General features: G+C 39.7%; 1 protein-coding gene across 5 annotated transcripts in view; it reads right to left on the reverse strand.

Moving 5' to 3' along the window:
- LOC111979224 (phosphatase and actin regulator 1-like) overlaps positions 1-16,882 on the reverse strand; it is an 87,712-nt gene that overhangs the window by 26,245 nt on the left and 44,585 nt on the right. For all 5 annotated transcript variants that reach the window (XM_070448848.1, XM_070448846.1, XM_070448847.1 and 2 more), the window contains exons 2-3: positions 13,703-13,867; positions 4,609-4,689 (exon numbers count right to left, since the gene is read on the reverse strand). In XM_070448848.1, the coding sequence (XP_070304949.1) occupies positions 4,609-4,689; positions 13,703-13,867 (246 nt within the window). The remainder of the gene's footprint in view (positions 1-4,608; positions 4,690-13,702; positions 13,868-16,882) is intronic.

Consider the following 16,882-nt stretch of genomic DNA (forward strand, 5'->3'; position numbering starts at 1 on the left):
TCTCAGTCCTTATGTAATGTGATCTGTTTTTTTTAAATAAATGTGCAAACATTTATAAAAACCTGTTTATTCCTTGTCATTATGGGATATTGTGTGTAGATTTAAAAAATAATGTAATCCATTTTAGAATAAGGCTGTAACATAACAAAATGTGGAAAAAGTTAAGGGGTCTGAATACTTTCCAAATGCACTGTGTATATACACACACGCACAAATCAATCCTCCTAGACAGGTGTGCTTTGCACCCATCAGATCCTGCTGTGAAACTCAAATGCACCACAGCTCCTTGTTCCTTTCGCATCAAGAGGTCCCCTCCCGCTAGCAACGACGGCGAGGAAAGAATGACTCATTCTTAAGTGAAGATACTCTAAGAGATGTTCAAACAGTGGAGTCTGACAGCTTCCCATGGACCAATTCCTCACCACGTCAAAAAAAAGTTATGAAACGGTTGCATAATGACGATTGTGGCAGGCTGGCTGCATGAGGTCCATGGACGTGTAGCTGGGAAATTCCGTAGAGAGACTGATGTCTAACACATGGGGCCTCATCTGGGCCCTCAGATGAGAAAATACCCCTTTGAAACCATAACTTGATAGCAGTAGTAAACTTTCTTTGGTTGACTGTTTCAAAATACGTTTCTTTATGCACATTGTCAGGTAAGAGAGTTGTTTCTAAAAGGACCACAAAAGCTTGAATGCAAATGAGTAATCCTACTACAGCACGTGAGCAAAATCAGACTTGAGGAACCATTGCTCCAATAAAAGGACAAGGTTTGAGAGGGATCAGACAATCCTGTTTCACTTATTCCAATTCCCAAATGCCATCAATACAAAGGAAGGGTGAGTATGAAAACAGGCTATACATTTTTTTTTATATCATTCATGTTTCCGATTATTTCGTGCCCAATAGAAATTGTAATTAATGTAGTGTCATTTTGGAGTCAAGTTTATTTTAAATGAGAATGCTTCTAAACCCTTCTACATGAATGTGGATTCTACCATGATTATGGACAGTCCTGAATGAATCGTGAATAATGATGAGTGAGAAAGTTAGATGCACAAATATCATACCCCCAAGACATGCTAACCCAGGGGTGGGCAATGCCAGTCCTCGAGGGCCTGATTGGTGTCACACTTTTGCCCTAGCTAACACACCGGACTCCAATTATCAACTAAATCATGATCTTCAGTTTAGAATGCAATTCGTTTAAGCAGCTGTGTTTGCTAGGGATGGGGAAAAAGGTGTGCCATCACTCTGGCTCCCAAGGACTGAGTTGCCCATCCATACCGGTGCCAACCAAATTTAATTTTATCGTCTGTAGCGTCCGAATGGTTTAGACTACAAACTAATAATGACCACTCTATGGAAAGATGCTACCATGATTATGGATAGTCCTGAATGAATAATGGTGAGTGGGAAAGTTAGACGCACAAATAGGGCTGTGGTGGTAATGAAAATGTGTTAGTTATTGTCATGCAATAGACTGGCAGTCTCATGGTAATTGACCTTTAACATAAACACCTTTAGGCTCTTCAGTCCTCCACACATACAAGGCACTGATGCACGCCTTTGGAACATCTACATAAAAAATTAAAAATGTCTAATAAAATCTATTTAATATACACCATCACAATAAATCCATGAGTTATTTTAGGCAGGTCTAATGAAACATGATAGGAAGAATATGAGTTGGCCTACTGTATGCTATCTGGKTATGCACCATCCCATAGGCGTGTTAATTTTGCAGACAAGATATAAAAGTAAATGTGCCATTATTTTATAGCAAAAAAAATTATTGAAATTAGCTAGAAAAATATATATATATWTTTCCCCATTCCAGAGCAAATGCAAAAGCATATGAAGTGGCTATGACCATGACCTAACAGGTCCTATACACTAGATTTATAGTTATGTGGCAACTTTAGTTYTGAATGATGCAAACTTAGAATGTCTTTGAAKTCAAAAACGTATAGCTTATGGCCTGCATGATGAGACTATAGGATTTGAGAAAGTCGCGAAAAATGCTTGCGCTCTGTTCCTTGCCTCAAGCTGCACACACTGTTCTCTCATAAAGTAATCGTATTTTCACCCATCAGACTATTCTCAATTTAATATTGTCTTTATTATGTCAAATTAGTTTTGATTTAGAATGGCCCATTATCAAATGGGCAGGAACAGGGGCAAAAATACATGTCAGCATATGCACTGGAATAGCTGATGCAGGCCACTTTCCCGCAGGTTATTTKTTTTCCCCTCACTCATGCTGGTAGGGTGACCACATTTAAAATAACCAAATACAGGACAAGAGGATGATTTTGCAGGACACCCTGGAATATGCATTTAGATCTTCTTGCAATTGAATAACTGTTTAGTGAGCAAATTAGAGCAGCTGTTAAAACCTCTACGGGATTGTGTCCCTATACCGGGACGGTTGAGCTAACGTGCGTTAATGTGATTAGCAGCCATCTTTTCAGGACATAGACATGTCTTATATGGGCTGGTTTGATACATTCACCTCTGAAGGTAAATAATGTACTTACATTCAGTAATCTTGCTCCGATTTGTCATCCTGAGGGTCCCAGAGATAAAATGTAGCATAGTTGGTTTGATAAAACAATGTTTATATTCAAATGTAGGAATTGGGTTCTACAGTTTGAACCCCTGCTGTCTCTGGCTCCACACCCATCCCGCCATCTAGATGTGTGAAAGTTAGTGTATAAGCTAATGATCCATTGTGTATGACATTCCTGGGAGTGTGTAAACTTAAAAATGATATAGTAATACAAAATGTATGTTCTATAGTTATGTACCTGAAAATGTATCAATTGACCAATTCGGCATATTTTGACACACTTGATCCAACATATTGTCCAGTACTGCAACACTTCACTGGATCAATCTGAAACTTTGGACACACTGCAAAATCTAAATTGCGCCTAAACTGCAATATTACATTATGGCCTTTCTCTTGCATTTCAAAGATGGAACAAAAAGAATATAGAAAACATGACTTTTTGTTTGTATCACCTTTAACCAGATCTAATGTGTGTTATATTCTCCTACATTAATTTCACATTTCCAAAAACTTCCAAAAGTCTTTCCTTTCAAATGGTATCAAAAATATGCATATCCTTGCTTCAGGTCCTGAGCTACAGGCAGTTCAATTTGGATATGTCATTTTAGGCATTATTTTTTTAAAGGGTATGATTTTTTAAGAGGTTATTAAGACACTATATAGCCTTCCTGTATTTTGTTTCAATCAAACCACATTCAGCCTAGTAGCCGACATTCGCATGCTGTTGAGTTTTGGCCTCATGAGATTTTTGGGGGTTGGACTAGTCATCAAAATATCCTAAATATCATAAGAAATTAGGTGGTGTTTGTAACAGTACCATTATATAGAAAATGAATGAATCATTATGTGATCTTCCAAGACTGAGTCAGCTTTGACCTATCTTTCCTAAATGTGCACCACCGTGTGAGATGTGGCAGAGTGTCTCCGGTGCGCTCTGTCAGCACTGCACCCCTGCACTGAATGAGTTAATTGACGCGCACCAGCTCCACCTAGCCTATTCTTTTTCCGAGCACAACATTTGATGCAAAAAAGGAGACCACAATGAAAATCAGGGAATATGTGGCCAAGGACCTCCCGTTATTGTAATTCCTTTAAATTCACGCTGTAACAACAAAATGTGGAAAAAGTCAAGGGGTGTGAATTCTTTGAAGGCACTGTCTCGCTCTATTATGTTTGGGAGTACTTTGGAAAAGATTTCAAAAATGAACATCCTTGGAGCTGATTTGCTGGTGTTTTTAGTCTTATGTAAAACATAAACAAAATGTTTTGCTCAGAACTTGGTGGGCCAAATAAAATAACCTGTGGGCCATTACAAAAACAAGCGAGGTTAGCAGGGTGGGGGGGGTGTATGATATTTATGCGTCTTTCTTACTCATCATTATTCATGATTCATTCAGGACTATCCGTAATCATGGTAGCATCTTTCCATAGAGTGGTCATATTAGTTTGTAGGCCAAATCATTCAGAAGCTACAGGTGTTTTTGAGAAGACCAATTTCTGGGACCATTTTTTTCAAATGTATTTTTATAATGTTACTTAGGTTGATGCACGGGTGGTCAATAGACCCTTAAGGATTCAAATGAATGGATCATGGATGAATGACTGAATTCTACATTTAATGCACTTTTCACAGCATTTGTCAATAAAATAAAATAAAAATACTCTGGACACATTTAGTAACATAGTAACAAGAATCATAAAAATGTTTGGGGGTAGGTGCAACATAAGAAAATAAAAAACAATTACAAAGCGTTTGAGTGAGAGGATTAACTGGTGTCTCCAAGCCACACACACAAATCACTAAATGATTTCAATGCACTTTTAGGAGTCAAGAAAAAAGCCTTAAACTAGAAAGTGGATGAATGACTTTCTGAAAGTAATGCAATTTGGCATTTAGCTGAGCAGAACATGCAATAAATAAAAAATAAAAAATACTGTAGGATGACAAAACATTGATAAGCAAAACATTTTAGGGGCACAGGATMAAATTAATTTGATCCTTTTAATTTTTGATAAGGAGGAAAGCATCTCACCTTTCTCAAAGATCTCCTTCAGCACACCTCTCTTAATCAGCTCCTCTCTGCTTTGCCTTACCGACATCTTCCTCTCCAACGCTGAAGGAAAAACATGGGAGAAAACATGAGGATTGTTAAATCATGTAAACATGAAATCATATCAATGGTGCAGATGCAGTTGTGTGTGCAGGAGCATTCGTATATGGAAAAACATCTTCAATATCAAACCTACACGGTAATCCTTGATTAAGGTTGTTGTAGTGCGTGGTTCCCCAACTTTTTGGCCCCCCCATGTTCTGAGCAAAATAATTTTTTTACAAGTGTTTTATTTGTATTGTTTATAAAATTTATATATAAATAAAATGCAAATCAGCACCAAGTTCCAAAATATTCCCACTGCCTTCAGAAAGTAGTCACACCCCTTGACTTTTTACACAGTTTGTTGTGTTACAGCCTAAATGTAAAAATTGATTACATTTTTTTGTCACTGGCCTACACACAATACCCCATAATGTCAAAGTGGAATCATGTTTTTCAAAATGTTTGCGAAATTCATAAATGAAAAGCTGAAAATGTCTTGAGTCAATACGTACTCAACCCCTTTGTTATGGCAAGCCTAAATATGTTCAGGAGTAAAACATTTCTTAACAAGTCACATAAGTTGCATGGACTCACCGTGTGGAATATGACTACTTAATCTCTGTATCCCACACATAATTATCTGTAAGGTCCCTCAGTTGAGAAGTGAATTTCAAAACAGATTCAACCACAAAGACCAGCGAGGTTGTTGGTGGATGGGTAAAAATAAAAAAAGCAGACATTGAATATCCCTTTGAACATGATGTAGTTATTAATTACACTTTGGATGGTGTATCAATACACACAGTCACTACAAAGATACAGGCGTCCTTCCTAACTCAGTTGCTGGAGGGGAAGGAAACCGCTCAGGGATTTGGCCAATGGTGACTTTAAAAACAGTTAGTTTAATGGTGATGGCTCAACATTGTAGTTACTCCACATACTTGTACAGAATACAAATATTCCAAAACATGCATCCTGTTTGCAACAAGGCACTAAAGTAATACTGCAAAAAATTAATACAAAGTGTTCTGTTTGGGGTAAATCACTCAATATTTACAAGCATAGTTGTGGCTGCATCATGTTATGAGTATGCTTGTAATCGTTAAGGCCTGGGGATTTTTTTTTAGATGGACATTTTTTTACGGAATGGAACTAAGCACAGGAAAAATCCTAGAGGAAAACCTGGTTCAGTATGCTTTCCACCAGACACTGGGAAATTAATTCACTTTTCAGCAGGACAATAACCTAAAACAAGACCAAACCTAAATTGGAGTTGCTTACCAAGAAGACAATGAATGTTCCGGAGTTACAGTTTTGACTTAAATCTGCGTGAAAATCTATGCCAAGAAATGTAAATGGCTGTCTAGCAATGGTCAACAACCTATGACAGAGCTTGAAGAATAATACAAAAATATATATAATTGTACAGCCCTGGTGTGCAAAGCACTTAGAAACTTACCAAGAAAGACAGCTGTAGTGGCTACCAAAGGTGATTCTACAAAGTATTGATTCAGGGGTGTGAATAATTATGTAAATTAGATCTCTGTATTTCATTTAATACATTTGCAAAAATGTCTAAAAACATGTTTTCACTGTCATTATTGGATAGTGTGTAGACGGGTGAGAAGAAAAAAAATCACTTGAATCCATTTTGAATCCAGGCTGTAACAAAATGTGGAGTAAGTCAAGTGGTATGACTACTTTCTGAAGACACTGTATATGATCATATACACATGTTAAGCAAGGTTTGAAATTATTTATGTTTTAGTCAAAAATATCTGTTTGGCCTTCTTGAGCTCAATTTGCAGTCTACAAAATTATTTGTAATTATGTTCCGGCCTCCTGACAATCCACTTTTAAAATGTATTTTAATTAAATAAAAATTCTCCTGTAGCTAAATCTAGTTGGTGATCCCTGTTGTAGAGCTAATCATAAGATTAGAAAAACAAGCATGAGGATTATGTTGGATCACCCACATCATCAATTAGTTAATATTGGCAATTTTCCCCTGGTAATTTCCATAATGTGTTCACTTAGCTCCCAACACTGATCTGCACACTTGGGACTGAACACACACGTCACTGGCACTGGTCATCATGGGTACAGTGCGTCACACTACGTTCCCAAGAGGTCATGCATTCACCATAGGGACACGGGTGACATAAGGGATGGGTGCAAAAATGTTAACACACTCAGTTTCACATAGCCTTCACGTAGTCTAAAATATTATGAATCGATGCCCAACTGCCCATCAAAATCAAGCAGAAGAATTTAGGGATTAGTCAAATGTGTAAAAATCAACTAAAAAAACAGTTAAGCCTGTTTAAATACTCATGTCTGTCTAACATAATTCAGTTGGAAAGTACTCAAGGTATTTCTTCAAAGGCATGAAGGAAGATCTTAACCTCATTTGTAATAATGAAAGAGAATAATATAAAAGCAATGCAACACCTCCCAAAGTAATGCATTATGTATGAGCATGTCAAGCAGGCATATCCCAAAGCTAACCCTTCTATATTTAGATCTCAGCAGTTGAGGGACATTATCTATCGCTGGGCTGAACCGAGGCAGTTCAGCATCACGTTAGTCATTTCAAAATCTACCCCTGCAAAGGAACCAATTAAGAATGTGAAATGAGGATCAGCAAGAACACTTGAGCAGCACACTGCGCAACATTCTCCCTGCAGACCACCAGCTCTTGTTCAAGTGAGATTACTGTGTGTGTGTGTGTACTCAAACGTATAGTACGTGTGCATGCAAATGTGGTGTGTGCACATGTGAGTGGACTAAGGAGCCGCCTGCAACTCTTTCGACAGTAGGGGCCAGGGCCAATGCTAATGGACGTTCACCAAAATTATTAGAACACAAAACAGCTTGGTCCCTCAATCCCCTCCACAGGGGGCCCCCCTCCAACCCCTCCGCGCAGTCAATACACTGTGTGGATTATAACTAATGGCTTAAACTCAAAAGGGAAGGCACACATGAGAATGATTTTAAAATGTCAGAAACTGTTGAGAGCCTCTAGTGCAGCCAGTCAGAGTGAACCCAGGTGTTCTAAAATGTCACGTTGAATAAAGTTATCGTAACCTTATGTTTCATTATGAGATCCTCCAGGAGATCCAGATATCTAATACACCATCCAAACTTCAAAGGCTACCCAGCGAAACTCGTTGGGCTGGAAGCCACGGGTTGGCTGCCGCAGAGATAGTTTGGCAAGTAGACCGGATCAAAACAGCCCTACACCGTCCAGAAAGAGTCACCTCTACTGGAGCCTCAGGAGAAATGGAATTTGGGTAGTGTGCAAAAATATGCCATTTTGCAGAAATGGACTGCTGTACAAAAATAAAATGCCATGAGAAGGATCTCCACCTACATAATAGTACAGCAGCCAGGCAGAGGAGTAGGAAAGCAATGTTAGAAAAATAAAAATAAACTTCCTCCCACCCTATACTGTATATACCCAAGAGGAAGTCAGCCAGTTTCAATGATGGGAGTGTGTGGAGTAGATCAATACCTCCCTCCACTCTCCTGGTGTGTGGAGGATATGGCTGAGGGAGGAGCAGGCCGTTTGGGTCCAAATGGCCTCATTTCAATAATGCACCAATCACGTCCCTCCGTCTAATTCACAACGTCGGTCACAAGCTGGCCAATCAAATGATAATGATTCTGTAATGGCAGCTGTGGCAAATCACGAGATCACATTTMTAACAGCCAAGAATGAAAATCACAGAGGTATTGCCGCACTGCTGTGAGGCTAGGAGTGTTACAACTGAGATTATTGATAGAGACTGGTGGTCACCATGACGCTTTCTTTTTAATTAAGCCTCAAACCTAAATATATATATATATATCTTAGTTTGTCAGAGAAGATTCACTTTAAGCCTTATCTAAATTCTATCAAACCGCTACATTTAACACAACAGATACATTGTTACTCTGATTAGCATGATTTGAGCTTATAAAATCAGAACAGACAAGGAGCAAACAGGCTTCACAAAATATTTCCCATGATTCCAAGCACCTGAATATTGAAGGTAAATCGGGTTGTGTGTGAGAATGTCAAAACGCATTCTGAGATTACATTTAAAATGTGATCAAAAGGGGGGGGGGGGGAGTAATTACCAAAAAGGTTTATGACATAACGGCTTGCGTAGCGATATGCGCAGTTATGCAATAATTCCACTGATTCGGACCAAACCTCGGCCAGCTACGTCTTCAGGTTTGTCACAAAACATTTGGTTCTAGAAAACGGGAACGGAAAGAATATTACTGTACACTTAGAAATAAACTATTCAGTGTTCACAGAAAACGTCAAACTACAAAATCACCACTTGTCACTCGGTTCCAGAAACTGTATTAAAAACTGATATTCAACAGTAATAGTGTGCGAGTTGGTTCAGACCCAGAGCTTGAAAAAGTGACAATGTGAAGTCCGAGTTATTCTTTCCACAGTCCGTTCAGTCCGTTCACAGTCCGTTCACAAACCTTGACGATCATGGCTAAACTAACTACCCCTGATCTGCACCGAGATGAGCAGATTATGAAGTCATTGGAAGGACTCGTCTCGGAGCATATTAAATTAAACTGGCATCGACTTGCAAATGCTACGCTTAGTTTTAGAGAGAAATCTATTCTGCTGTGAATTGACCCAGATAGAGGAGAGGCAGAACATTCTCTACAGTACCAAGCCCCAGGCATGGGATATGCAATGGGAGGCTTTTAGCGAGGCAATTCACTCACCAGTTAGCCTCACAAAACCACTGAAAAACTTCCATGCCGTGTCACAGAGATGTTGTGGTGCTCACATCTGGAGTCAAGCATCTGTTTAGGGAAAGCTAGAGAGGGTTTTTGTACACAAGTGACAAAGCAGTGTGTGGCTGTTATGGCATCTGGTGGCATTACCTTTCGTTAGCCTTTTCTTTTTTAGAACAGGCAGATATAAATTATTCTAATGATTTATTAAAATGCAGCTTGAGGACCGCTGCCCATCCGGAGCCTAAACCCAACAATTATCATGGTGCATACAGCATTTTTAAATAAGGTCTAGCTACATAACATGAAAAACAAAAGYAATCCAAAATAATCTGCATATTTGTACTGTATTTTCAATGGCATTCAAAATCAAAAGGAATCTTTAAAAAAAATATTTAAAAAATAGGCTACATTAAATACAAACCTAGGAGTGGTCAGATTAGTGCCCCGCCCCCCAGGGAATGAAGCCTGATCCATGAACCTCTAGTTCCTATGGTGTTCTGTTCCATAAGATCACTAGACTACCTGACAGACAGGGAATAGGCAGGAGGCACAGCTGTCAGTTCTCTCAGTATTCAGAGTACTGTTGCTAGCTCACTCCTAGAGTTATGAGTAAAGCCCCCCTGCCTGACTAGAATACATAATCCTCTTGTGCACATTCACATTATCCAATTACCTGGCTGGAACATCTGCACGCCCAGCAGCTGGTCTGCTTCCTGCCTGCCGTCAGAGTCACAATGATAAACATCATGAAACAATCACCAGAAGAGAAAAAACAGCCAAGCCAAACAAGGAGTCATGTTCAGTAAGGATAACATTTGACCGGCCTTGACCAATGAGCAAACCTAAGCTTAGCGCAATATTTCAGTTTAACTACTGCACAATCAACGACCACATTTACATGCACATAGTATTCCAGATAAAATCGCTCACATCCCGGTTAAGGTCTAACTCAGGATCATCCATTTACATACACCTTTGATATCCTGCTCACGAGTATCCCTGTAACCATGAATAAACATACGTTTTTTTTTAAACAAGGTGCAATTAAATAACAAAAACCATGCTTATAATTTCCGACATTTGGCAGGCTATTTGTTAGTCAACTTGTATATAAATTACTGTAGATACACGTGGCTTCTCTTTTTCATTCCTTATAGTTGCACTATGCAGTAATCGCGCTGCTATTTCCTGGTTGCTGAAAAACTTGAATAGTTTGCCTAATTTCAGTTTGTGAAAAAAATAAGCTAGTATAGTGTAGAGAATCATTGTACCATCTAAACCTCTGAAATATTTTCCATAAGCAAAAATATTGTTTCAACTGGTGTACAAAACCGAAATGATTATTTTTTTTTTTTTTACTTAACAGGAAGCATAGAAATAGCATACATAGAACAGTTATACCACTTCTTAGACTTGCTTTCAAGTAGAATGATAGAGCTCAAACTCACATTTCCGTGTGAATTTGGTCAGGTCACAAAGTTACATATTGCCACTTTAATGCTCTAGAATACTCAAAGCCGTGCTCACCAGAATATCATAAATCAATAGAATGAAGGCATCATCAACAATCTAGTTGACATCAGTAAAGTCCTTTCATTTCTGCCAGAGTGAGGTGGTTTAGGGACCGGGGAGATTTACCACAAACTTTCCAAATGCAGTTTGTTGGCCAGTTTTAAGGAAATGTAAAAGCTGTGAAAATTATCCAACATGTTACTGAAAGTATTTCAGTTAGTCTTGATGCATATTTAATGTGGTTGAGAAGTGAAAATGTCAGTTATGTAGCTAAAAAGATTTGCACGTTTAGGCTACACACCACGGTCCCTAAGCACAGTCACACTTTCAAGATGCACACCACTCCTGTTCCTGAGACAAAACTAACATTTGGTTTATAATTTTACTGCATTAAACACTTCATTCTGCAGGAGTTAATATTATAATAGGCTACAGTCAGTGTCCAGATTTCCATTACTATGTAAGTAGTTAAATAAAAGGTTAAATACAGTGGCAASAAAAAGTATGTGAACCCTTTGGAATTCCCTGGATTTCTGCATAAATTGGTCATAAAATTTGAGCTTCGGGAATTCTGCATAAATTGGTCATAAAATTTGAGCTTCATCTAAGTCACAACAACAGACAAACAATCTGCTTAATCTAATAACAAATAATGATACATTTTCATGTCTTTATTGAACACACCATGTATGTTGGAGTATGTGAACCCTTGGATTTAATAACTGGTTGACCTTCCTTTGGCAGCAATAACCTCAACCAAACGTTTTCTGTAGCTGCGGATTAGACCTGCACAACGGTCAGGAGGAATTTTGAACTATTCCTCTGTACAAAACTGTTTCAGTTCAGCAATATTCTTGGGATGTCTGGTGTGAACCGCTCGAGGTCATGCCACAGCATCTCAAATCGGGTTGAGGTCAGGACTCTGACAGGGCCACTCCAGAAYGCGTATTTTCTTCTGTTGAAGCCATTATGTTGTTGATTTACTACTGTGTTTTGGGTCGTTGTCCTGTTGRGTCACCCAACTTCTGTTCAGCTTCAATTGGCGGACAGATAGCCTAACATTCTCCTGCAAAATGTCTTGATAAACTTGGGAATTCATTTTTCTGTCGATGATAGCAAGCTGTCCAGGRCCTGAGGCAGCAAAGCAGCCCCAAACCAAGATTCTCCCTCCACCATACTTTACAGTTGGCATGAGGTTTTGATGTTGGTGTGCTGTGCCTTTTTCTCTCCACACAGTGTTGTGTGTTCCTTCCAAACAACTTTAGTTTGTCCACAGAATATTTTGCCAGTAGCGCTGTGGAACATCCAGGTGCTCTTTTGCGAACTTCAAACGTGCAGCAATGTTTTTTTGGACAGTGGCTTCTTCCGTGGTGTCCTCCCAAGAACAACATTCTTTTTTAGTGTTTTACATATCGTAGACTCAGAGATGTTAGCATGTTCCAGAGATTTCTGTTAGTCTTTAGCTGACACTCTAGGATTCTTCTTAACCTCATTGAGCATTCTGCGCTGTGCTCTGTGCAGTCATCTTTGCAGGACGGCCACTCCTAGGGAGAGTAGCAACAGTGCTGAACTTTCTCCATTTATAYAGAATTTGTCTTACTGTGGACTGATGAACATCAAAGCTTTTAGAGATAATTTTGTAACCCTTTCCAGCTTTATGCAAATCTTAGGTCTTCTGAGATCTTTTGTTCGAGGCATYGTTCACATCAGGCAATGCTTCATGTGAATAGCAAACTCAAATTTTGTGAGTGTTTTTTATATTGCTGGGCAGCTCTAACCAACATCTCCAATCTCATCGATCGGACTCCAGGTTAGRTGACTGACTTCAATTATCTTTTGGAGAAGTCATTAGCCTAGGGGTTCACATACTTTTCCCAACCTACACTGTGAATGTTTAAATTATGTATTCAATAGAGACAAGAAAAATACAATAGAGGCGACTACATTATACAGACTAAACAAAAATACACTACATAGAGAGAGAAGTCTTGTTCATTGGGCTTTATCGTTGATTTAACACGACAACAAATTGTGTTAAATTTTGCTGCTCCGTTTCACTCAGGAGAGAGGGGGAAAATAAAAAAATCTGGGCGTAAAAACATTCGGTCGACACCATGCATACAAAGTGGAAAGAGAGCGAGGAGTCGTAAAGTCAAGGTCTCAACTTTCACTCAGAGCCATTGGACTGTCGGAGTTCCCGAGGCTAGAGTAAAGTGTTGGGACAGCAATACGAACCAGACTCAAAGCTAAGAGCACTGGAGGGGAAGGCGACAGTCACAGTAGAGAAGCCCTCAACACCTTAAGTGAACAAAGAAAAAAAAAAAAAAGTGCATATCGCATTATTGCCAATCTCAATAAAATCAKTGACTGATGAATGATCAACTGCATGAATAGGAAATGTGAACACTAAAGAAAGCACCATTAAATCCAGTACTACCCAGCACAGCTTCAGGGAAGAAAACTCTTGGGAACAGAGAAGCGGGGTAACATCAAAATCTTCAGTAGRGCCTGGAGGAGCAAGAACCCAAATATAGAGAGGAGTTGAGCTCTCCACCTCACTGACCTAATGGAAAGTCTGAGTGAGGGAGCTGATTCAGAACACCAACACCAATTTCAATCTTTTCATGTCCAGTGGATAGTCAGGCGAGGGCAGTAAATTGACAGGGGAAGAGGTCAGATTGACAGGGGAGTTCACACCAAGGCTAGCGGCAAACCAGGGCCGTGTGCAGAATATCTAAGAAGCGCTCACATCTTGGGCCCTTACCTGCAGAGGTCTGCTTGAACTTCTCACTCTTCTTCTTCCTCCACTTCCAGGGCTTGAGGAGACGGCCCAGAGTGGCAAACTTGCTGCGGCGGCGGATGGGCGGGGTGTGCGTGCCAGGGACCAGGGACTCAGAGCGCATTGCGGCCAGCCTCTCAACCTCCTCCGCTGTAGGGACACAGGAGAAAGGGGCTGATTAGGGTGTTTTCACATTATACTCCTCTTTAAAAGAACCGATCTCAGTGAACTCTGGGGTGAAGAAAAAAAGCTAAAGACCTTCGTTCTCTCTGGATTCACACTACCCTTGGCATTAAAATGAGGACTTGGCTCTTGCCAGTTCACTTCAAGATTCCTGTGGTCCGAGTCCTCTTTACAATCACTTGCTATGTTTAGAAAGGAACCAAGATKTTTTTTTAAACATTCACTCAATGCACTCTGGGTAAATCAACATTTTATTGGTCACATACACATATTTAGCAGATGTTATTGCGGGTGTAGCGAAATGCTTGTGTTCCTAGCTCCAACAGTGCAGTAGTATCTAACAATTCACAACAATACACACAACTAAAAGAATGGAATCAAGAAATATATAAATATTAGGACGGAAATTTCAGAATGGCATTGACTAAAATAGAGTTAAATACATTTGAGATGAGTAAAACAGTATGTAAACACTATAAAAGCGACTAGTTGCGGGTGCAGTGACTAGTGTTCCATTATTAAAGTGGCCAGTGATTCCATGTCTATGTACATAGGGCAGCAGCTTCTAAGGTGCAGGGTTYAATAACTGGGTGGTAGCCGGGTAGTGACAATGACTAAGGTTCAGGGCAGGGTACTGGGTGGAGGTTGGCTTGTGATGGCTATTTAACAGGGATGGCCTTGAGATAGAAGCTGTTTTTCAGTCTCTCGGTCCCAGCTTTGATGCACATGTACAGACCTCGCCTTCTGGATGATAGCGGGGTGAACAGGCAGTGGCTCGGGTAGTTTATCCTGTTATGTATATTTTATATATTTTTTTTTGCTAAATGCAAAGTATTATCATTCAAAACTGTATGTAGGTACATCCCTTTAGCTGATGTACGAAGGGCTATATAAAATAAACTTGATTTGATTTGATTTATGTCCTTGATGATCTTTTTGGCCTTCCTGTGACATCGGGTACTGTAGGTGTCCTGGAGGGCAGGCGGTGTGCACCACGCAATGTGTTGGGCAGACTGCACCACCCATTGGAGAGCCCTGTGGTTGCGAGTGGTGCATTTGCCGTACCAGGCGGTGACACAGCCCAATAGGATGCTCTCAAAAGCATCCTGCTGTGCGCCTTCTTCACCACACTATCTGTGTGGGTGGACCATTTCAAATTGTCAGTGATGTGTACGCCGAGGAACTCGAAGCTTTCCACCTTCTCCACTGCAGTCCCGTTGATGTGGATAGGGGCGTGCTCCCTCTGCTGTTTCCTGAAGTCCACGATCAGCTCCTTCGTTTTGTTGACGTTGAGGGAGAAGTTATTTTCCTGGCATCACGCCGCTAGGTCCCTCACCTCCTCCCTGTAGGCCGTCTCGTCATTGTTGGTAATCAGGCCTAATACTGTGGTGTCGTCTGCAAACTTGATGATTGAATACAGAGTGCAGGACAAGCCACACCACCAGGACAGGTTATCGGACAGCCAGGGATGTACCTACATACAGTTTGAATGATAATACTTTGCATTTAACAAAAAAAATATATATATATATATATATAAAATATACATAACAGAATAAATGAAAGTATAATAATTGCAGATTAAATAATGCTTTAAATTAATTGTGTACTCCAAATTGCACATTTGTTCATGGCAGTTTGTGGTACTAATGTGAGGGGCTATGGCAGAGGAAACGGTGTTGCAGTAGTCTACTGCTTCATATGGGAATAATAAGTGAGCCTGGCGAGGGTAAACAGACCTGTGTATTATCAGACAGCATAATGCAGGATATATTCAGAATCTGAACAGCAGGAAGCTGCATGCTGCGGATTAGTTCGCACTAGCTTGCCAAAAAACAGACCAGGGAGAAATAATCGTGTTTAGCCTACTAGCTCCTTATATTCACTAGAGCGTTTGTCCTCCTTTGATGTAGTTTTTGATATCATCAAGAGGAGTAATTGAAGAGAAAATGTGCTCAAGCTAATAGCAACAGAATAAGTGATAACGCATCCATATTGAAACAACGACAGACTCWCCCAGACTTGTCCTGATAAAATCAGTGTGTTGGCCTATGCTACGGTCGTAATCCACATACGCATCACATCTACACTGAACAGGATTAGTCTCTGGAGGTCTATACTTACAAAACTTGCGCTTTAAACTTTCTCAAAAATGCTATTTGTTAGCTTTTCTCATGAGATAACTTGTTACAGACCAAGTGTGCTATGTTAAGTGTASCATTTATTTTAATATACTGTAAAACTATTTGGTGGAATGTGCTTTGTGTCTGTACGAACGGGCAAGTGAAATTGTCTTAAAGASAATGTTAAATTTGCTTTGACTCTAGTGTTCCATTTGTACATGTGTATTTGCAGGGCACAACCAAAAAGAAACAATAGTCTTCTACAAGCAAGCGCCCCTGCTGAGAWTACTGTCTTCTTGATAACGTATTGGGGATATCGCTTACTGCACAAACCTCATTGCTACAGTTCTGTTTTTAATTGGCTAATGTTGCTTAGGCTTATGTTTTTTAAGTTGTGTAAAAAATGTATAATAATAATCTGAGCGTTAGTTCTCAGTTTACATTTTCACTCCGTGGTCTTAAGCTTTCTGACCACTGGCCTAGGCTTACCAACTCTAAATGGCACTAGCAGTTCGCTAAGTAGCGTAAGCGGAAAATCGATGGGACGTAATTATTACAAAACTGCAGCTCGTTGTTGGAACACACATTTTCCTACTTTAATCAACCAGTCGATTTTGAATTTGTGATAACTGTCATTTGGCAAGGAATGTAGCTTGTGTATCTCATCAGTTAGATACGTTTTTATAGGCATTTATTTTTTTCAGGCCTAACTGGAGCGTGTTGGTGTCAGAAAGCAATTGAGTGAATGAGACTCAYAGGGGAAAGGGAATTTAGGGAGAAGAACTGTGTGATGCTTTTGCCCTATTGCCCTGCCAATCTTCTCCTCAGACCATGTAGGTATATGATCACACTGGTAATA

The sequence above is a fragment of the Salvelinus sp. IW2-2015 genome, linkage group LG19, assembly GCF_002910315.2.
Source record: "Salvelinus sp. IW2-2015 linkage group LG19, ASM291031v2, whole genome shotgun sequence".
In the NCBI taxonomy this organism is placed as follows: domain Eukaryota; kingdom Metazoa; phylum Chordata; class Actinopteri; order Salmoniformes; family Salmonidae; genus Salvelinus; species Salvelinus sp. IW2-2015.